Here is a 23,742-nt window from a genome sequence, read left to right as displayed (position 1 = left end):
ATGCCAACAGAAAATAGTTTGTTTTCCATCAGAAAGTCTTACCTTCTTAGGCTGATCAGCGTATGCTGAGAGACCTGGCTTCACTGATTCAAAAACTTCCCCTTTTAACTCTGCAGGGTTTTCTGCAAAAATTATATAAAACAAGCTGTTTAACAGATAGGCTTATTAACATCTAAGGATATATCTATAAGGACAGATTAATGATATTTTGCTCTACAGATTACAAATGAGGTAATAACTGAAATATCTTAATGTCACTGAAGGTTGTGGTCTTTAATCAAAGTCCCAAAGATTCAGCCAAGAGGTGCCTTTCAGAGAAACTGATTTGCAGTGAACATGTAGAAAACTGCAATTTTATTCTGTGATACATAAATAATTATTTGTAATGTGGGTGGTGGGTTCCATGTAACAAATATTACTTTTTGTAGGAGACCACAATATGACCACATAACCACAAAACATAACTACAAAGCATAACCACCCAGCCAAAATACTGAACAAAAACTAAAAACAAAAGACAACAGTGGGATCAAAGCCAGGTCTTAAGAGTCTTCCGAAAGAGCCTGAGGGAATAGGTGCCATACATATCTCTGGGGGGATACTATTCCAGAGGGCAGGGGCTGTGAGAGGCACTTTCTTTAGGAATGCAAACATAATCAGCAGGGTTAGCCTAGCCAACCTTGGCCAATCATGAAAAGAAAAGCATTGTCATACTTGATTAGTATTTGGATGGGAAACCCCCAGGAAACCCCATGGTTGTAGGCTAGATTAGGAAATCAAAAAACATCCTAGAGGATAATAGCAAACTTCTGTATTGTTAGCAAGAGAACTATGTAGACCTGTGTAGAACCTAAGGACTTGGGAGACTGTTTATTTTTTAGTTCATCAAGAGCATCAACTCTGTCAGTAAAACTTTGAATTAACAACTCATCATCTAAGCTTCTGTTGTCTTGGTATGTTTGTTTCTGTGAGGAATGAAGCCTAAGAATCTGGTCAGAATCTCCTCTTAAAGGAAATTTAGGCACCAAAATGCAGTTGCACAAAACAGTAGACCAGTAAAGAACCCCAAATGTTACACATGACTTTGATTGTAAGTTTCCTTATGATTTTACATATTTCTTAGCATTAAATAGTTTTAACACACTTATACTGGTTATGAATGGAATGAACCTATTTCACAGAATTTAACTCATTATTTTAGTTCCTCAATACAGGTCTTCAGTGGACCAGCATGGCTTGGTTTTTGACATACTGCATTAAGGTAGAATACAGATATTGAGAATAGCACAAGAAAATTATTATTCTGTGTTCTATCATTATTTTTCTCATGAATATTTTGCTTCCATTGTATCTAAGTTAATGTAAAAAAATCAAAAGGGGAACAGTCCATTCTTCAATCTGATTAGAAGTCTCATGCTATCATTTTTCTTGAGTATTACCCTGCCCCTTGTGTATTACTAGAGCCTTTATTACTCCTATCCCTTGTGAATTTATACCACTGTTTATTCCTCTAATAACGAATTCTCATTTCGTTTGTTAATACAGATGAAAATCCAGATGCTTCATAATCCCTGATCAAAACCATCTCTCCTCTTCCTCCTTTTGGGGCATAGTTTTTCAGGTTACAGGTAGTCCTCAACTTATGACTATTTGTTTAAGGACCATTTGAAGTTACAACAGTGCTGAAAAAAGTGACTTACGACTGGCCCTCACATTTACAACCATTGCAGCATCCCCACAGTCATGTGATCAAAATTCGGGTGCCTGGCAACCGGCATGTACTTATGACAGTTGCAGCATCCCGGGGTCACATGATCGCCATTTGTGACCTTCCCAGGGAGCTTCCAACAAGCAAAGTCCATGGGGGAAGCTGGATTCGCTTAATGACCTGCACAATTCACTTAACGACTGTGGTAATTTGCTTAATGACCATGGCAAAAAAGATCATAAAATTGGGCACAACTCACTTAATGACTGCATCACTTAGCAACGGAAGTTCCAGTCCCAATTGTGGTTGTAAGTCAAGAACAATCTGTACTGCATTTGGTTTATCAGAGTGATGCAACTGTACAATTCCAGTATTAATTAAGGAGGGCAAATGTTTGTATTGGATTAATAACAAGATTAAAAGATTAAGATTCTTTAGTACATAATTAAATATAATAAAACATACCAAACTGGAAATGCCAAACAACTAAAAGAGCAGAGAATGTTATTAAACATTCCCTGTAATTTGAACCTTTTGTTTTTCTACTTGTAGAATTATGTTGCACTCATATCCAGTTTCCATCTTTTCAACTTAATCTACTTTAGAATTCTTCTCAAGGAAGTACATGAATTAAGCAACTGAACCAAAAAATATTTAAAAGAGACTTGCACAAACCAATCAAAAGTGAATGAAATCAGGAAATGAATGAAACTGGGAAATTAATAAGAGGTTATGAAATAAGGATACACAAATTCCTAAAAGTAAAACATTTAATCTATCTGAATTATGTTTTAAGAGTTGCTTATAGACTTACTGAAATTAATTCAACTTTAAACAAGGTGATTAATATCAAAATTAGTCTATTAACTGCTTATAATACATTGATAAGTGGCTGGTCATTGTAGCACATTTTTATTATTTATTTACTCAACATATATAGCTGCCCACCTCACTTTTATGCCTCTGGGAGGCTCACATAATTAAAAACAACCACAAAAACAATAAACAATAAACAATAAACAATATACCAAATACAAAAACAACAAACATAATTAAATCAATTAAAAAACACAAAACATAATCAGTGGGAAATTACAAGTCATGTGTACATGTGTACAGTACAACCATCTAGCAGGCTCCACACCACAAGCATGTATGTTCAGGAGAACCTTCCCACAATCTTACCTGGGCTTCTCTGTATAAAGGTGTAAATATGAATTCGTGTCCCTGTGCTTCCTGCATCAAACATGATGCCATAAAATGTTCCCACGCTGGCATTGGCAGGACACATCTTAAGGGGGTAGAGGTTTTGGAACCACAACTCCGGTTTGGGATGAGAAACAATACAATAAATGGAGGAAAACGCAAATATGGCAGTGACTGTGAACCACGAAATACCCATCATGCTTGGGAGCCTTAGAGAACTGCAGCTTGAATCAGGACTACCAGGATTGTAGAGGTTCCTGAAGATAAAGTTATATACATCAGAAAAATTGTAAGTTAAATCTCAGTTAAATAAGTTAGCCAACACAGAAATTTCCCACATCCCAAAAAAGGTGGTTTGATCACCCAGACAAGGACAAACCACTACACTTCAAGTCTGCTCCTTAAAATCTATGGAACAGTTACAACTGTGTTCTAAAATTCCATATGGAATAAATATGAAAGTTCTGTTTCTTTATAAAGTATCTCTATTTGTTAATATTGCAGATTCCAAACAGGAATAAATGCAGTCAGCTTTACTATAATCCTGGCTATCACTTTGAGAAAGCTGGGGAAGCATAGAATACAAATGTCATTCAAACCAACCAACAATGGGAATTGTACATGCTGTTGATGGCACCAAATAGGCAGAACAAAACAATGCATTTAGTTGTAGTGCCCTCCCCCTCCATATCCAATTTATGGTTCAGGATTATTCCTGTTTTGTGCTTGTACTTTCAAATCAAACTCCCCCATTAATTGTGTTTGATGCGCAGAAGCACACCTGCATCCCATAAGATTCCAAAAAATGTTGACAAGCTAATATGCAATCCCAGATAATAAATGACTGCTTAAAGGAAAATTCTAAATGCTACTCAGCACAGGAAATACAAAAAAGCCTAATTATGCTAAAATCTCAAACTGAAATGGACAATAAATCAAGGAAAACAGATGACAGTTTCACATTGTATGACTTAGATTTTTGTAGCAGGAGAAAATTCATGAACAGTATTGCTTCTAGTGAATTCTGAGTGCTTAAATAATGTGAAGCCAACACATTGGAGCCCAATGATTGTAATGATTGATGGACTGGAGATAGTGGGTCAAGTGCCTGGTTTTATTGTCTGGTTTTTATTGTTGTGAACCATCCATAGTTGTATTCTATAAGATGGGCAGCCATATAAGTCTTTTAAATCAATCAATCAATCCATCAATCAATCAATCACATAACTACAAATTTCTGTTCACATTTAAACAAAGTATTTGAAATTTAGTACCATTTCTTTCTCCATTCAGGTCTCAATTCCCCCTACTGTGCCATTTTGTTTTACTTTGTTTGCTGTTCGCAGGTACAGGTAGTCCCCAGTTTAAGAATGAGTTCCATTCCCAAGGTCTGTCGTTAAGTTGAATTTGTATGTAAGCCAGAACAGTATTACTATATAATACTGTATAAGTAGTATTGTGTAATGAACTTGAACCATTGTGTATTTAACTCGAATCATTGTGTATTTAACTCAAATTTTGCTACAATAGTCTCTATTCTTAACTATGGGTTGTCTGTAACCCGGGTGTTCTTAACCCGGGGACTACCTGTATTTGTCTTCATTTCATAGTAGATCCTTGCCTATTCTTAACTCTGGTGTACTCTGTTTTCTAATAAACATCAAAGTTCACCTTATGCAATAATATTTCACAATTATGATCTGCTGATTATAATAGCTCACTGACACGTGATCAGTACTTAGCATCTGAATTCCTAATTGCCAGATTCTTTATCTGTTTCAGCATTCATCCTCCCACTTGTTTCACTTTTGTCTCCCGTTATTCAAAAAACTCTGCTCTACTTTTGTTCCATTTTCTTGTCCTACCATGTGTTTAACTTTTAGTGCTAATCCTTCAACTTTATACCTAATCGTAAATTATCTGAAATGAACCCTTAATGGGTTCATGGGGACCGCAATGACTATTTAATCAAATAGTTCTATTAACAGAGTTTCTCCTAATGATTAATTGAAAAGTTATTTGCTACAATTCCTATTTGCTGGTTTAATTTCTGCCTTGTAGAACAACAGAGCAAGATTAACATTCTTATAGTGTGATACAGAAACAAGTTATTATGTTAATTAAAAATAGTAGCAACAAACTCATACCAGTACACACCCAGGATATAGTAACTCTTATCCATATATCTCTTTGGAAATTGGGCAGGCATAAGAAGACTCAGTTTGTATTTGCCAAGATGAATTTTGAATTTTTCTGATACTCTTGAACCTAAACCTTAGATTTCTAATGCATAACGTTCTAATCCACGTAAAACGAAAGTATTTTTCATATCTTGCTGCAAGTAACTGGTTGTCAAAGTCTATAGGATTTCAAAGTAGAATTAGAAAATCTGATGGTGAAATTTTAATCTAATTTACAAAAATGGTTCTAGGTAGACTAAGAAAATTTGATCTAATTGGACATTTTCAAAATCTAAAAAATAGTGAATGTATGCAATATAATCTACCTCTCCTTTTTTTTTTACAAATTCCATCTAAAAAACACTTTTATTGTAAAGCTTTTACCACAGTCTCTTAATCTCCCTATCCTGTTAATAACATAAGGATTGGTATTTAAAATAAAGGCATTTTTCCAGTGTACACTAGTCTTTGTTTTCTTCTTCTCTTCTTTGAATGGAGCAAGGAAGTTAAAAGAACAAAAAAGGAAAATAGCATACATATAGTTTATTGCAAAAACTTAATCCCAATGCATTTCAAGGAAGAGCTTTTCTTCAGGGGACTGTAAAAAATAACATTTTAATATTATATTGTTTAATAATGGCTAATATGTGTGTCTATCATTTTAGTTATATGTGCAGTGAAGGTGTTATTTTTATGAACTGTATTACCCTTAAGAGATTCCCCCTTAAAATGCATTGGAACTGAGGTTTTGCAATATACTATCTGTGTACTGATTTCCTTTTTTCTCTTTTTAGTTTTATAAAGTACAAAATATACTTGACTGCTTGATTGCTATATCCTGCTTTCCTCTAGGAGGTCAAGTTAACTTTTAAGGGAGACCTCCCTTCATTTATTCCCACAAAACCAACCCTGTGAAGTAGGCTGGGCTGAGAGAGAGAGAGAGAAACCGAGAGACTATCCCAAAATCACTCAGTTTCCATGACCAAGTGTACACATGAACCTAGGACTCCCTGGCCCTGGTCCAACACCTTAGCCACTAAGTCACATTAGCTCTCAATTTTTATTTTTATATATGACAATTATATTGGACAATATTAATATAATATAATATAATATAATATAATATAATATAATATAATATAATATAATAATTTGAGCAGCCTTCATCCCCATATCTTCAAATGAAAAGATCTAATTCAGGCAGTTTCTTCTATACCAGACTTCTCCCCAAAACATTCAGATACCTGAAATACAATCTACATGTACACTTACCTCTTTTATGGGTAAAATTAAAAAATATTCAGCTGTTAATCATGTAGGCAGGAAAGTTGCATATTATATATTAGTAAGTCCATTTTCTGTGAACGGCGGTTTATCATTTATCTAAGGCAAATAAGAAAAAATGTCCAATTGGATTTTTTTTCTAGCAGAAGTTCAAGGGGCATATTTCAGGTAGGAAGTTCCACTGAAAGCTACTGAATTAGGAAATTATTTACAAAGCTGAATATTTGTTGCAACAAAAAGGTTAAAAGTCAATACAGAAAAAAAGAGGGATTTACCACATTCTGTCATACTCTGCAGTCCAGTTAGTACTTTATTAGATGAAAGAGATACTGTAACTCAGCCTTCCCTAAAGTGATATGCTCAAGATGTGTTGTATTAAAACTCTCATCTTTCCTAGCCAGGCTTATATCTGTCAAATACTGAGCTAGAACTCCTATGATCCCAAGATTGGTATAATTACTTGGAAATGCTGTTAAGCAACCTTAGAATATCACACCAGAAATCTCAGAGACACTGATATAACAGTGAAAAAAAGGTAACATCATTTTCAAGAATAGCAATATACTGAACATATGAATTTGTATGTAAAGAAATCACATGTGGTTTCTTATGCTGTAAAAATATGCTTGTAAACAAAGATCTGCATATTTTTAAAAAGAAAAATATTGGCAAAAAAGGATGAACCATTTTTCCTTTTCATGCAAAATACTGAAACAGAAATTTCCAGGCTGGGTAGATGGAAGGTTGAATTAGCATTGGAAGATACATGCCAAGTATCTGTAATTGAGTCTGTAGGACTATGGAACTGAGTTCTATGGAACATACCACGGAAATAAGGAGCAAGATTGAATAAGTGAGAGTAGCTTTAAAAAAAAAAAAAAGTAAATGTTTGCTGTTGAGACTTAAGATTGGAATTTTGTTGGGGGATTGTATGCTATTACATCTTGCCAGTTCTTCTATATTGAATAGAAGCATGAATGATGCCCAAATGACAATCAGGAGAATAAAAACCTTTGAAACGTCCGTTTATGGATTACTTAAAATATCATGGGTTAAATGTGTGTGAAATGACACAGTTCTCTAAAGAATGAGCAAAGATACAGAAAATGCAAAAACTATCGAGAAAAGGAGTTTGAAATATTTAGAACACATGATATGCAACAAGAAATATCAAGAACTTGATATATAATTAAGAACTTAATTAAGGGAAATACAACTTATCCTGGTTGAAAAATCGATGTACACAATTGGCAAAGATACAAAGTCCTTATTTTGGAAAGTAATTTAAAAAGAACAAATAGCACTGATGGTCGCCAAGCCAACCTCAGTATGAAAGGGCGCTAAAAGGAGTAGCAAAAACCCGGTACGCCCAAACCAAGATGGGGAGAACTTGAGGGGTTAAGAGCAGAGTCAGAAGTGCACCGAAAGACAGGAGCAAGGCCCTAGATTAGGGAAGGAACCCTCTTCTCCTTCATTCACCCCCCAGCCCAGTTTTCACTCACCATCTTTTCCGAACCTTCAACCTTCCACATCTCGCCGGTGCCGCGTGTCACGTCAATACACTGCGCATTACGTCACGGGCGCACCTTTTCTTCCTCACTTTTCCGCGACGCGTAGTTTCCATAGTAACGGAGTCGCTTTAGGAGGAAAGAAAGTACTGTACCTAGAAAAGCGGGAGCCTGGTAACATGAAGGAGAAAAAAGCGAAAAGCAAAAGCACGAAGGGAGGGAAGTAGGTACCCTGGAAAGTGTTCTCCTAACGAACGTGGTGGGCTGCTGGCCGGGGGTAGTCTGCTAAGCCCAATCCTAAACTCTTCCCTTGCGCCGCGTTGCTCTTCTCAGGGGGACGAAAGCCGGCGGGGGCGTCGGCGGGAGCAAAGTGGACCCGAAGACCTTGAAGGAAGAGTCGGAGGCTGACAGGGCTAAAGCCGCGGCGGCGCTATGGGAGGCCAGATTGGAGGTGACGGAGATCTCCCGCAAGGAGTACCGCGAGGCTGCTCGCCGCCTCGCCCGGAACAATGAAGAGTTGGAGCGGCAGCGGCGGCGGCTGGAGAAGGATACGGTCGACGTGATCTCCAGCCTCAAGAAGCAAGACGCGGAGAAAGAAGACATGGTAGGTGTAGAGTTGCCACTCTTTAATTTGTCAGGCTATGGTTTAGTGGGCAAAACTAGGCATATGCCAGATATTGATTAGTTTAAATTGTGGATTTGGCTTTAATTATTACTGCATTTACATTACACCTGATACTTTATATATTCAGTGTAATATATAAAGAGTCATCACCATCTCAGCGCAATGCAATAATCGTAAAGTGTGCACCATTTCAGAATGAAGAAATGTGCTGGAAAAAAAATTATGGAACCGACCACTGTTAATGAGACTAGCACAATCAGGATAAAGGCAAGTAACTAAGAATGAAACTCCATATTCCCTGGGGTAGTAGCATCAGGAGACCGATAAGTTTCCTTTGATTGTGACATTGGACAGGGGAATTTGATAATAGATTCCACATCTGTAGCTAGTGATTCCCAGGGTTAGAAAATTCACACTTGAATGCCCAGAAAGTCTGAACATTTGCTCCTGGCCTCATCCTCCCCTGGATGCCTTTCCTGGTGTAAGAGGTGGTGGGAAACAATCAATCTGACCTCTGCTTAAAGTGCCTCTGGAGGAAAATGAGGTTTGAAAGAGGGCTATCTATGAGTTTAATATAAAAACCTCATAGGAAGGTCTCCATGCTAGTTTTTGGGCTTTCCATTGTACCATTTTTGGAAATTAGGACTAGCTATGGGTAAGCTTTTGAAAGAGGGAGATGATGGCATTTATAGGTTTGGTATGCCTTTCAGTTGTAAAGAACATTTTTCTCAATGCTTATAACAATAAGAACCCATCTCCAATTGCTAGAATATGGAGAATATGTACTTAAGCCAGAAGAAAGGCTTTCAGGGGATCTTAATTTTTGCAGCCCTTCGTTCAACAATTATTGGCTTCTGGCCATTATCAGGGGGAATTATTGACTTCTTTATCAACTTTATGTTTTTAATATTTAGATTGAGAAGCTGAAACAGCAGGTGACTGAATTGAAGTGCAGAGCCAAAGAGGAAAATGAACAAGTGGTGAATGGACATTTCTTCTGACACTTTTGGTAACAAAGGACACTGCAGATCAGGCTTAGCATGTCTTAGAAGTCAGGCATCATACATAAATATAATATTTGTTACTTAAGATTATTCTGCACTAAAGATACAAAATTATTATGAAAATCTTACTTTGTTACTAATTCCTTTATCATTCTTTTGGAACTTGTTTTGCTAGGAAAAAAATGGAAAAGTGAGGTCCAAAATATGCTAATATTCTCCTCAAGGCAATAAAGCCAAAGCTGTACTTTTTGATGAACTAAGTTCTTGACAGCTCAGCAACAATTACATCTGAGTAAACATACCTTGCATCAGGCTCTAAGAAAGTTGTAATTCTCATCAGCAGTTTGTTCGTACAACCCAAGGTAGAACCGTCTTGGAACTGATAAAGCCATTACTTGCCCTTATTTTGCAGTTTCATTTTGTTAATAGTTATTTTAGTTCTTTAGTAGTAGCTTTCCCCTGGTGATGGATTATTTTTAATTGCTTTTAAAGATTGCACTAAAATGTCATGTTTGTTTTCATTACTGTTTAAATAATTTTATATGTATGTTTTTAGACATTTTCTTTTTGCTGAAAGCTTTTAAATTTGTAGGCAGAACAATTCACTAAACAGTTAGCAGAAATGGAGGAAAAATTCCACCGAAAAGCCAAGGAAATTGGTCTAATTCAGATTGAACTTAAGATGATCAAGGAATTTCGCAAAAAGAAAGCATTTTTGGAGAAAGAACTTGAAGATGTAAGTTCATTCTTCACAACTCTTACATTAATTTTTTGAAGGGCCTTATACCTTCCCCTTATTGCCAGTTCCTATACTAGACTGGTGTAGTTTCCAGTAGTGACATAGAGTTGTGAAATATGTATCAGAACAGTCTGTAAGTTAGAATAGGGCAGTACTTTGCATGAATTTTAATAGAATAATACAATGCATGCATTTTAAACTGGATAATATCTTGTTAATGGCACCATTATTCATCAGACATATGCAAAAGAAAATATTTTGCATTGTATTGAACAACAATGCAATGCACCTCAATGTGGTGTCCTCCATTTTGTTGCTTTTAGAATTTCCAACTCTGGCAGATTGATATAACATAGAACAGGTATTTCAACAGGTATCTTGAAGAACAATCAATTGGACAATCCCCCCAGAAGAGGAAAAGCTATGTTAAAGCTATGTTAAAATGAGATACAGTAGTTATATCTTTAAATAGTGCTTGTGATATATGTATGTATTTGTAGAGTTGCCAATCTATTAACTTTTTTTTGTACTATACAAAGTAAGATATGTAAGGACTAAAATCTGAAAAACAATAGGAGAAAATCTGGATGTGAGATGTTTTAGAACAAGTGCAGGCCTGTGTAGTCTTCTCTAGGAAGTTTTAGTTGAATTGTCCTCTAGATGACAAAATTATAATTAAATACATCTTTAAATTCTAGCTGAAAGATACTTTGGATATCACAAAAAAAGAACATCAGGAAACTATTTGTATGTTGGAGAAAAAGTTCCTTGAAGAAAAGGTAGAGTACTTTGGGAATAGTAGACGTACAGCTTCAAAGTATCTAATCCCTGCAGTAATATATAGCTTTCCCTCTTGTTCTTACTTTTTTTCTCTTTTAGCAACGTCTGGAAAGAGAAGCAGAGAAGAAGATTATAATGCTGGCCGAAAGAGCCCATCATGAAGCTATTGTGTAAGACTTAATTGACCTTTGTATTCGTATGCTGAAGATGATGATAAAATATGAATGATTCTAGGAAGTCCACACATGCTTCATTCCTGGAAAAAAAAAAAGGATGCCAGGCTGAAAGTAATCCTAATATGTCCATAAATGTTGCCTGTATCAGTTCATTCTGAATTTATAGTTTTTTGTATTGTGAAATGTTACAGTTCATAAAGGAGCTAAAATTCTCCTACTGATTAATTGCTTCGATTGATGAAATATGGGAGACACCTCCTCTTTTGGCCTTTGGCTCAAAAACTGTTCCCCGCTGTTGGGGATCCTCCAGAGTAGATTTTCAGGGGACACTGGAAACTGCAGGAGGAGGAAAAGTAGATAAAGTCCCATTGTGCAGGCAGACTTTCCACTTACACGTTATTAGAATTAGCCCAGAAAATTTGTGATATCAACTGCTGGATTATTTTGCTCTTATTCAGGCAATTGGATAATGCTGGACGAGCAGTTTTTACAGAGAATGTTCGTCTTCAAGAGGCTCTTGGATACCACATGAAGGAGACAGAAGAGTTACAAAAACTCAAGCAAAAATTGGAGGAGAACAATGCCTTTCTCTTGCAGGAAAAGGTTTCTATTCTTCCTTTTTTGTTCTTTGATAAATAAGAGGCCTAAATCATATTTCATAAAGTTTTTAGGAATATAGTTTTCTAAACAGAGACATTGGAATATGTGTCATTTGGCATATCTTGGAAAGCTTAAAATTTTATGTAAGTGGACAGGCAATTTTTGAGAGCCTCTCTTAGCCACCTACTGAAAACCATTTTATTTTTTTTCTTTAGTTATGCTTAGATTTGGAAATGAATACAGTATTACAATATTTATTTATTCAAAGTAGCTTCAAAGTAAGTTTAGATAGGGCCATTATTGTAGGTAACTTAGATTTTAAAAATAGGAATGACTCTGCTACCTCAGGCTACAAGTCAAGGCCATCTTAATTTCACATTTTCTTTCTCACAGTAGCAACCAGATACCTCTGTGGTGCTCACAGATAGGAGATGGAGATAATAACATAATGTTTCCTATCATTATTCCCCTGAAACTAGTATACCATAGGCTGGAGTGACAGGGGTGACCCAGCTTCAAATCCATCCTCAGTCACGGAAGTGACTTTGAGCCAATCTTTCAGCTCTACACAGAGTTAAGAAAAATGAGATGAGGGAGCGCTAAAAGAAAGACAAGACATAAATTAAGCATGGAGGTAACAATCTTTAAAACCAATAGCCCTTGATAGATTCATGTTCCATGAATTTATCCAATCCTATTTTGAAGCCATTCAAGTTAGTGGCTATCAGTATGACTTGTGGTAATTAATTTCACTGGGTAATTATCACAGAATGTAAAGGTTGGAAAGTATATTTGAGATCATCTAATCCAACCTCCTGTCTAGTGCAGGAATCTACTACAGCATCCCTGAAAAAATGGCTATAAAGTCTCCCTAGACAATATGTTCCAGTGTTGAACAGCTTTTAACCATTAGGATATTCCTCCTGATATATAATCAAAATCTGTTTTCCTTGTAATGTAAACCCATTGTTTCTTGTCTTGTCTTCTGGAATGAAACTAAGTTTACCCTATCATCAGATGCTTCAGGATAACTTTCATGTCTCCATGTCTTCATGGAGTTTTTTTCCAGGCTCCTTACCATCTTGTTGGTTTTCTGTGGACACACTCCAAGTTGTCAGTGTCCTTCATAAAATAGTTGGCCTTCCTAGAATTGCACGCAATATTTTATGTGTGGTCTGATCAATGTGAAATGGAGAGTAGTGATGACTTCTCTTGAATATGACATTGTACTTCTATTGATGATGCCTAGGATTGCAATTGCTTTCTTTGCAGCTGCATCACACTGTTAGTTCATGTTCAGCTTGTGATCCACAAGACATTCAGATATTTTTTTCATATACTGCTCTCCATATGGTCTCTGATATCATGCCTTTGACTTTTCCATCCAAATGAAAGACTTTGCAATTCATCTTGTGTGGGAGCAAGTTCTCACATAGTCAAAAGCAAACAGTCTGATACTAGACTATTTTACCAAAATAAGAAGCAAGACGCAAATTGTCTCTCACCCAACACAGAGTGGCTTTCAGCTCTTTGCATCATGCAGGCAGGAAACAGCTGCAAGAATATGAATGTTGATTTTTATTATAAATGAAGCCTGCATTTGATATACACCAGCTACTGATTTTTTTTTCTTAATTGCTTAATAGCTTTTCTACAAGAAACCCATTTACCTATTTGTGTCCTTAGAAATCCTGAATTTTTTGTCTTGTCAAACAAAGGAAACCTGACAGTTTCCTGGTTTCTGTCTATTATTCCAGCTTGTCAAGGTCCTCTTGAAGCTTGTTACTAAGATTTACCTACTTGTTTGCTAAAGTGGTTATCCTCCCCTATCCTTATGTCATATTTTGATAATCATATCTTTAACTTATCCAAGCCATTTATAATTATGTTGAGTGGTATAGAGTCTGGAACAGTCTTGTAGTATACCACTTAACATCCAGCTTGACCCAGAACCACTAAAAAACACTTATTGGGTACAATTGTTCACCAGGTTTATCCATCCCACATTTTGCCATCTTCTCCATTAGAATTTCATAGGCTGTAGTGCTCAGCTGAAGTCAAGGAATATAATGTCCATTGTATTTCTGTGGTGAACTAAACTGGTCACTTATCAAAAAAGAGGAACAAGTTGGTTTGACATCATTTATTCTTGCTGCCCTACAAAGCAATGCATTCTTTTCTAAATACTCACAAACTAATCACTTAATAATCTGTTCCAAACTATTGCCCAGTATCAACATCAAGTTGACCAGTATTTAATCACCTGGGTTCTCTTTTTTCCTCTTTTTCAAGATATGAAGAATGTTTGCTTATCTCCAATCCTCTGACACTATGTCTTTTGTGATATCTTAAAGATCACAGAAAGGGCCTCTGGGATAATTCTTCAAAACTCTTGGATGTCATTGATCTGGTCTTGGAGACTGAAATTCATTCATGATAGTTAAGTATTTCAAAACTCCCCTCACTTAACTTGGTTACCAGTCCCTCCTTTTTTCAGTTGTTCTAATTAGGTTCATTGGAACACAGTTCCTCACTGGAAAGAAAACAGAAGCAAAATAGAAGCTGAGGAACTCTACCTTCTCTGCATCATCAGTACCTATTCTACCATGTTCTCCAAGCAGTGGAGCCACTCCTTTTTTCTTTAATTTACCATTGACAGGACCAAAAACACAATTTTTGTTCCTTTTTATGTTCTCATGTGAGCTTAAATTCCTTTTGCACTTTAGCCTTACTTTCTTATTTTGTGCAGATACTAGCTTCTTCCTGATATGCTTCCTTGATTATTTCACCCATCTTCCATTTCCTATACATGTCCTTTTAACACTTAGTTTAGCCAAAAGCTACCTACGCATCCATAAATTTTCTAAGCCACCCCCTTTTTTTCTCACTGGAATGGTATGCAATTGTACTGCTAACATATTTTCAAAAATAAGTTCCCAATCCTTTTGCATTCTCTTTGACCAGATGATTTCTGTTTATCAGATCCTGCTAGGCTTGTTGAAATAGGCTCTCATGAAATCTAGTGTGCATGACAATGCTCCAATTTCCATTATGTGCTATGTGAAGTATTTCATCTATTTCATATCTCCTTCCAATCAACTTCATTAGATGGTACCTGATGCTGGTGTTTTCAGAGTGTGATTAAAAACTTCTCCCTGTCCACTTTTTCTATGGCATGTATGATTTTATACACCTCAAACATGTTTGTTTGTTTATTTATTTATCATATTTATATAGCTGCCCATCTCACACAAGGTGACTCTGCACAGCGTACAACAATTTATTTATTTATTAAATTTGTATGCCGCCCATCTCCCCCAACAGGTGACTCTGGGCGGCTCACAATTAAAACCAAAGACCCAAGAACCATTAAAAAAGGTTCCATATAAATAGTTTAAATTAATTAATCAATTAAAATCAGACTATAAAAACAACCCTATACATAAATACTAAAATATGTTCAAGATGACAGGGGGAAGATGACAATTAATGTTCCTCCTCAGTCATCTTTTTTCCAAGTATTTTGATACTGATTTCAGTTGAACAATCATGCTTTCAATTACCAGTTGATTAGCAGGGAAGCTATAGTCGTTTTATTCCAGAGTATAAATATCTAATAATGTTACATCCTATCTGGAAAGATTCAGCATTGATAGAAGATACACTCTTCAAACAGAAGAAATAGGACTGGCAAATAATGCATTCATGACCAATTCTCATTTAAAGTTTTGTTAATTAAAGAAAACTATTAATGTTTACCAGTAATTTTTTGTCTTCCTTGTTTCTTGTTTTTTAAGGAAACCAAAGACCTTTTAGTTAAGGAGAAGATTCTACAAATTACTCATCAGAAAGCACTAATCCAGGAGCTTCAAAACAAGGTTAAAAAACTGGAAGCAGTTGTTAATCACATGGCCAGAGAATTTAAAATAGAAGTAAAAAAAACAGAAGAGAAAGCTTTGGTGCAGAACCAAGCAGGTCGGACAGAAATTGAAAAGTTGGAGCAGCTGCTGGAAATGAAAGAGAGAGAGATGAGCAGAGTGAAGAAATTAGCCAGGAACATCTTGAATGAAAGGACAGAAGTGGAGAAATTCTTTTTAGATGCTCTGGAGCAAGTAAAACAAGAGATTATAAGCAGCAGGAAATGTTACAAGCAGGTGGCCCAAGCCGCATATCAAAGGAAAATGATGGCAGCATTTGCAGGGAAAGAGGAGTATCCCAAAATCAGAACCTTTAATGACAATGCACATAGCACAAATAGTGTGCAAATGGACCTTTTGGAAGCAGAGAAATGGTACATGTAGTGGTATTTTGGAAATTTTAGTTTGTGGTCACTTTGGTTATCAGAAATGGAAGCTGAAAGAAAGTTCCTGTTGAATAACATAGCTTGGTTTGGAATATTTGGGATAGGGAAAGGAAATGATTCTGTGTTGAGCTAGTATATGCTGTACTGTCTACTGCTGAAAAAAAAGCAGAAGACAACTGAAGAAAAGAATCCTGAATCAAAAAAAGATTCACCTGTTCTTTCAATTTCCATCTGTATAGAATTTATAATTATTCCCATTATTTTTACTAGAAAGCAGTAAAGCTAAGTTTTCTTTACTTCTGTAAACATCAAAAGTTAAGTCCTTAAATATGTACCATTAGCATTAGACAGGAAGGAGTCTGAAATATTTTAATCAGGTGTACTGCCCAACCTCAGAGCATAGGCATAGGCAAAGTTTTTCCTCAGGACATTCCACTCTGTGCATAAGGTTATATGACCAGATCTGGTTTACAGTGATTCATTTGTGGCTATTTAATGTAAAGTAATCTGCAGGTTTTGGTCTTTGGGAGTTGAACACATTCAAATTATACTTTCAGACTTCTGGGTACTTATATAAGAAACAAAATGAATGCCATTTTTCTATGTATTATTATAATTTTACCATTTTCAATATTATATAGTTGCAATTCTCACCCAATGAAATGTCTCATCAGATTGCAAAGGATGAAATATGCTTGTTTTGTTTCAGCCCTGGCATCATTGTGTAAAAGCACATTTTTCAATTTTCTGCAATCAGAAATAAGAGAAATGTACTGAAAATGTTTGAAAATCTGAGTAGGTGAAATTTAAACATGTTTAGGCAAGTGTTTTCTTTTTAACTTGCTATCCTCCAAAATGATGTACTGACAGAATGGAACATTGTGCCTTGAGGATAAATCTTTGTCTTTTCTTTTCTTGGATTAGTAAGATTAATTCTTCATATTTGTTTTTAGACAGTACTGCTTTTCCAGAATTGCATGATTATGCACATAAACAGCTTTTGTCAGAAGTTTTAAGAGTAAAAAAAAAGTTAAATGAAAAGGATAGGCATGCAAAATTCACCACTGATCAAATTCTTATTCAAGATATGCTACCCCAAGTGGGAAATTTTTGTGATCAAATAAACATGTCCTAGGATCACTAACAACATCAAAAAGAATATAGGTAGTCCTCGTTTAGCGACTGCCTCGGACAGCAACCGTTTGCAGTTACAGCAGTGATGAAAAAATAACTTTGTGACCAATCCTCACATTTACGACCTTCACAGATCTGTAAAGCAAAGGAAAGCTGAAGGAAGATTGTAAGCACAGTTGCAGTTTCACTTAGCAACTGCTTTGCTTAAATGATCAAGTTGCCGATTCCCATTGTGGTCGCTAAATGAGGACTACCTGTATAGATACACCTCTAACGGTATGCAGCAAATGCTACTTCTTTAGGTAATTTCACTGATGTTGCAGTAGATTCTGGGCACACCTCTTAGATCTGCCATTATTTTATTGATGTCTCTAAAAATACCTCTAGAAATGTCTCTAGAAATTACTGCTTCAAAACGTGTCCGTTAAGACTACATTGTCTTGACTACCCTGCTATATTGTACCTTGAAAGACATAAGGAAGGATGTTAGAGAGAAATATGAGAAGGAAAATACCACAAGTCACATTGTGGTAGTTGTTAACTACAATTTACTTAAATTCATTAATCTTTCTACATATCTTCTGCATTCTAGGATGTGGAGATCTATGAAACTAGGAACATGAATAAAATCCCTACATTAAATGCATGCAGGTGTTGATTCCTGGTTGGTAATTTTTAGCGGAGCCAGCTAGATTGATTTTATCCACTGATTTGCTCTATATAATTCAAGATTCAGGCAGAGTGCATAGCAACCGAAGTTGACAGAGCTTTCTCCAAATATCTAAGCTCTTCCTTTTTTTTTTTTTTAAATAAGAACCTTATTAAGTTATAAAAAACATACAGGTAAAAGCAAACAAGAACTAATAATCAAAAAGAAAAGTAGAGAACAAAAGAGTTAAAGATAAAGAAGGAATACAAAAGTGATGAAAATTAAAAAGGAAAACTTACAAAAAGAATGACTTCTGACTTCTTATTCAGCAGATATAAATGAATCATATAGTGACCTCTTACTCTTAAACTACATCTTAACATACATATTTTGTATAACCTATTATTTTACCTAATCATCAAATCCATCATGATTTCATTTTTTCTGTCTCCTGCAAAAAGTCCAAAAGGGGCTTCCAATTGGCAATAAAACTAGTCAATGTTTTTTCTCTAAGCAAAGCTGTCAATTTTGTCATCTCAGCTAACTCCATCATCTTCACGATCCATTCTTCCATTGTAGGTAATATTGGGTCTTTCCACCTTTGAGCATATAGAAACAAAGGTCCATAAGCTTTTTCCAGTTGTTTGTCCATCAGTCCCAAAAGGAAAACTTCTGGTTATATATGGATTTGAGTCCAAAATTTTTTAGCCTTATTACATGTCCTCTAAAGATGATAAAAAGTCCCTTCTTGTTGTCCACATTTCCAACATTTGAAACCCCTTTATACATTTTGGATAATCTTTCTGGTGACAAATACCATCTATACATCATTTTATAAAAATTCTCCTTCAAATTATAACACACTGTAAATTTTAACCCTTTCATCCCCATATTTTCCCATTGTTTCATTTGTATATTATGTCCAAAATTTTTAGCCCATTTTATCATACAGGCTTTAACTTGTTTATCTTCTGTTTCAAATCTCAACAAAAGTTTATACGTTTTAGCAATAAGATGTTCATCATTGGTACACAATTCAATTTCAAAAACAGCTGCTAATATCTAAGCTCTTCCTAACAGTTTTCATATGTGGCTTGTGTATTAGGATGAAATAAAGTGTAACAGACTATTTTTTATTTATATTTATTTATTTATATTTCAAATTTGTCACTGCCTATCTCACTGCAGAGTGGCTCTGGGCAGTTTACAGTAAAAAGAATAAATATTAATTAAAATAGAATAAATATTAATTAAAATACATTACAACAAGATTCCTATATAAATAATAAATATTTTCCAAGAAGCTGATGTTAACTAGAGTTATTAGACTCGGGGAGTTAACTAGGAGTTATTAGACTTATAAAACTATAAACATCATAAAACAAATGCACAAGCATAAACATCTAAACATCTATATTAAGCATGAATTTCCTGCATATAAGGTAGTTCTGGACAAAATATTCTATATATATTAGTTTTCATATACATTACCGAAATATAGTAGCTGTAATGAGGCTTAGATTGCATAAAGCTCTAGTCCAAGGTGTTAATTTAACTTTCCAGCATGTTCTTAGTCTGCCACTATTAGCATCCTCTCTGAGCTGAGTAACTTTTTTGAGGTGGAGGGGCTGTCTAAGCTTTCACAGGACCTTTTGGGGACCATATAAATTCACAGACACTGCACATTTATTCTGATGAGCTATGATTTATGATATTTTTTGGTGTGTATAGGACGAATATTCAGAAGGGGAAGGTGGACATTTCTGAACTGACCTGGGAGCAGAAGGAAAGCGTGTTGAGGTTACTCTTTGCAAAAATGAATGGCTTAAGACATCGGTAAAGTCCTATTTGTTAAATTACCTAGAGTTGTAGAATTTTGAAGGTCCATCCAGGTTGTAGTTTCTTATTCCTTATCTCATTACATGTATGCTAAATCTGAAATATGGAAAATTGCTACCCCGAAAAAAAAGATGGTTATTTCTTTTTGAGAGTTTAAAATATGACTATTATAGACATTTTCATCTTACATTTCTTACCCACTGCAGTGTGAATAGGTAGCAAATGAGCATCAGAAAAAGATATAGTTGTTTGTGAATTGGATGTGCTTTTATATTTAGTAATGAAAGTTTCAAAGCAGAGAGACTATGAGTGATAGATGTCATTTTCATTCATAGCATGCATACAGTACCGAATTAGTGGATCTTGTAGACAGTAGTAAAAGAGGAAACCTATTGCAATTAACATTTATTACCAACAGTGAGCTTTATATGCCATAGAGTGATTGGTTCACATTCTGAATTAATCCATGGTTGGTTTGACATTAATTTATTATGTCACAAACCATAATTGCTAAAGGATAGTGGGTGGAGCTGCACAACAGGTTAAATCACTATGAGGTTTCTTTGGTCTTATCTTAACATCTATACAAACCCGATTAGTAATTATATTAACAAAAATGAAAGAAGTAAATAAGACAGAAAGGGAATTGGGGGACTAATGGAGAGTGAAAGGGTTATCTTTGTTAATTGCTATGGAATTAACACCAGGTATCTTGGTTATTTATGAACTATTAATGTTTAGCCATGGATTAAAACAATATCCTCTACATCAAACTGAGGATATACAGTATTAGGTTGTTAAAAATGGCAATGCCTTGCCTCAACTTTGTCTTGACTATTTTTATATTGTAAATTTACATATTAGTTTTAGAAAATACAGATTATAAAAAGAAAATTAATCAGCAAACTTTTTAAAAAACCTAAATCATAGAAGAATCCATACAAAATATTACAGTGATATTCCACATGTACAATTTTTGATATGTTAGTACTCCCCATAACATGTATGTAGGTAAAAAAGATCAAAAAATGGCATCAGATTCTTGAAATAAGTAGCTTTAGGAGTTTTTTAAAAATGCTGTCCTGAGATACTATATTTCATGGGGATTTCTAAACAGAAATAGATTCTGATTTGTTGAGGACTGAAGTTATGGCCATGCTCCTGTAGAGTGTTAGAACTAGCAGAGCCTTTTTGCAGAAATATAGCAGATGACAAAATTTTGCCTTTTTTCTCTAGTAACATCTAAAGGCTTTCCAGATAGTTTTTTTTTTTTTAAGTATGTTTTGCATTTCCTGCCAGAAATTAGTAAATTGGTCTTTTGTTTTCATGCTCTGAGGCAGAGCCAGTCTGGTGGAAAAATGTGGCTCTAAACACAAGATTCAGGTTACAGTATTTATTTGTACTATAATTCAGGCATTCCTGCAGAAGCTGAAGGCAGTGCATATGTATAGCACTCTCTCGTCCTCATTTTTCCCCACATCAAACCTGTGAGACAGGTTGGACTAAGAGAAGTACAGTAACTGGCCCAAAGTCACCCACTGAACTTCCATTTGAACATAGGTTTCCCTCGTCCTAATCCATTACCTTAACCACTAGACTAACTGGCAGTGGGAAAGTTCTGGTTGTTTATCACAGTTGTCTTGATGAAATTTGCATGCCACTGTCATGCCAACCGAAAGTATTCAGAGAATTCTGTATCTCCAGAGTCTTAACAAATGTTATAAAGTAATGAAGGACAATCAGGAGTGGGTCATTCAGAAGACTCCCCACCTAGTGAATAATTAGATAACAAACTGAACTATCTTTTATGTTGGCCATGGCACATTAGGATCTAGAATGGACGTAGCCTTTCTCATGGTGATCAGAGATGTGATTGCTATTTTACAAGGGATGGAAAGAAGGAGATGCTTTATCATATTGACTCAGCCATTTCCTTGCAGATTATAAGCCCTCTGATTATCAATTACTGAAACACAGTGATAAGAGTTTCAAACAAAATCTTAAAATTTAAAAATACGTCAATATTATCTACTTTCATTTTATTCAACTCTTTCAACAAGGGTTTATAGTATACAAATAACAAAAATAACACAGACCTCATTAATTCAGCATTTATTCTGTAATTTTTGTTTCATAGGAAATACAGTCAGGTTTTGGTTCCATTAACACCAACCAATGTTAATTTTGCAGAAACAAAGACATCCGGGTAAGAGATTACATCTATTTAATTATTAATTTTCTAACAGTTTATAAACTGAATGACACTTCCAAGGGATGACTTTTTTGGGTTTTTTGTGTTTGAGTCTCATTTAATGCTTATCTGCAGAATTGGATTTATGTAAGTAGTAACTTTTCATGGCAGTGTAAATAGCATTGTAGATATGTTTTTCTCTCCCAACACAATCTTTAATCTAATTTTTATTACTACTTTAGATAGTACTTGTGTAAAATCAAAATGCCTTCTGTAAAAACTACATATCTGCCTGTTGCATGTATGTAATTATTTATTATGATTATTAATATTCCAACTTTCAGGATAACTACAAACTACAGTATAGACCCTAGAAGTGTTAGCAGAAGTATGAAGTATTTTCTAGGTCTCTAGGAGAAAAGATCAGTGTAGGGCTATTCTGTTGCATATATAAAAAACAATCTGCTTATAGCTCTACATAGAATGAAGCACCATAGTTCCTCTTCCTATTAAATTATTAGATGCACCCACATAATGTTAATGATAATGTGCATTTGTATTGCTACAGAGATCAAAATAGGGAAAGCACACAAAGCATGAATAGTGCCTGCAATTCTTAACAATTCCTTAATAACATTTTCACTCTGGATTACATGGGCAGGAAGAAGGAGAGTTTACAATGGAGGAGTTGGCAACATTCCAGCTGCTTTTCCTATAGGGATGAATTGGGATAATTTTTTTCTGGATCTTTTTTTTTTTCCATACAACATAGCCTAAAGAGGCCCACTTTTGAACTCAACCTCTCTTTTCCTGGCTTCTCCCCAACATGAAATCTGATCCTACTTTGTTCAGTTTTGGAAAGTTATCCTGCTAACTTTGGACAGAGACCAAAACTCCTTTACATAATTTCCTTTCCAACACTCAGTTGGGTTGGAAATAAAAAGGGAAGATAAAAAGGGTGTGTGCATTTCCTTGGCCTTAAGAATGGGCTCAATACCTCTAAGATATTTGAGTGTCCCAGTTGTGTTTTAGTTTTTTGTTGCACAAAGAAGCCATTGTGGCATGCCCTAAAAATGGGAAATGCTAAATTTTAGTGAAGAGGGAAAATTTCTGAATAACAGCACTATGAATTATTCTTATTGAGAGAATACATTAGCACTAAATGTGTTGAGTAACTATAGTCATTAGAATTGCCTTACCCATTGTTGTTTTTAAACCTCCAGTAATATTTATGTTTGCAATAATGTTTGTGTAGCAGTTATAATTACTTCAGAGTTTAGCTATCAGTTGGCTTTGGTTCACTCTTTAAAATCAAGTTTCTAAAAAGCAACTCTCTTAAGTGGAAACTTACATGAATGGAGCTATAACTTAAGAATTTTTTGTTCTAAGAATCAAAATATATCTGTAATCCTGATGATATTTGAAATCTTATGGCTAAGATACAGAGGACAACAGAATATACATTACGCCTGATTTTTTTTTTTACTGTTTACCTTCTACAGAGGTGATACTGTTCCTGTTTATGCTTTCATCACTCAGCAGGCACCACTATCTGAGTCATCTCATAAATCACCACCCCTTCCAGATATTTAGGTTCTGCCATCCCAATAACTAAAATGGACATTAATCATAAAACAACTGAAGTTACAATTCTTGCTTTCTCAACCTTTATCCATCTCAGATGTGTAAAACTAAAAATGCTGCAGCAATGAAATCACTCTGCTTTTGTGCATTGCAATTTGGTATTACATCAGGTCAATTTGAAACATAACAGAATTGTTTCTTTAAAGAACTAATTGATGGCTTTCTTCAAAAA

The 23,742-nt window shown here is 35.1% G+C and overlaps 2 protein-coding genes across 3 annotated transcripts in view; one reads left to right on the top strand and one right to left on the bottom strand.

Moving 5' to 3' along the window:
* Nucleotides 1-7,910, bottom strand: part of ENTPD5 (ectonucleoside triphosphate diphosphohydrolase 5) — a 22,449-nt gene extending 14,539 nt beyond the window's left edge. Inside the window, 4 exon segments of the mRNA XM_088145345.1 lie at nucleotides 43-122; nucleotides 2,894-3,155; nucleotides 3,157-3,171; nucleotides 7,881-7,910. Of these exon segments, the coding sequence (XP_088001471.1) occupies nucleotides 43-122; nucleotides 2,894-3,155; nucleotides 3,157-3,171; nucleotides 7,881-7,910 (387 nt within the window).
* On the top strand, nucleotides 6,372-23,742 carry BBOF1 (basal body orientation factor 1). Of its 2 annotated transcripts, none has more exons than XM_088145342.1 (11): nucleotides 6,372-8,109; nucleotides 8,220-8,490; nucleotides 9,426-9,491; nucleotides 10,108-10,251; nucleotides 10,953-11,033; nucleotides 11,134-11,204; nucleotides 11,669-11,813; nucleotides 15,608-16,101; nucleotides 19,628-19,732; nucleotides 21,873-21,941; nucleotides 23,429-23,742. In XM_088145342.1, exons 1-11 carry the CDS (start codon nucleotides 8,066-8,068, stop codon nucleotides 23,517-23,519), a joined length of 1,581 nt encoding a protein of 526 aa, XP_088001468.1. In that variant the 5' UTR covers nucleotides 6,372-8,065; the 3' UTR covers nucleotides 23,520-23,742. The 2 variants fall into 2 exon arrangements, with proteins under 2 accessions (XP_088001468.1, XP_088001469.1); XM_088145343.1 differs by lacking the exon at nucleotides 6,372-8,109 and adding an exon at nucleotides 8,706-8,778 and having other exon boundaries at nucleotides 8,358-8,490.

This window comes from Python bivittatus, unplaced genomic scaffold, assembly GCF_059951505.1.
Source record: "Python bivittatus isolate LINGU-HERP-01145 unplaced genomic scaffold, Pbiv_v1 ctg000480_np1212, whole genome shotgun sequence".
NCBI lineage: Eukaryota > Metazoa > Chordata > Lepidosauria > Squamata > Pythonidae > Python > Python bivittatus.
This window is presented reverse-complemented; position numbering and strand designations above follow the sequence as displayed.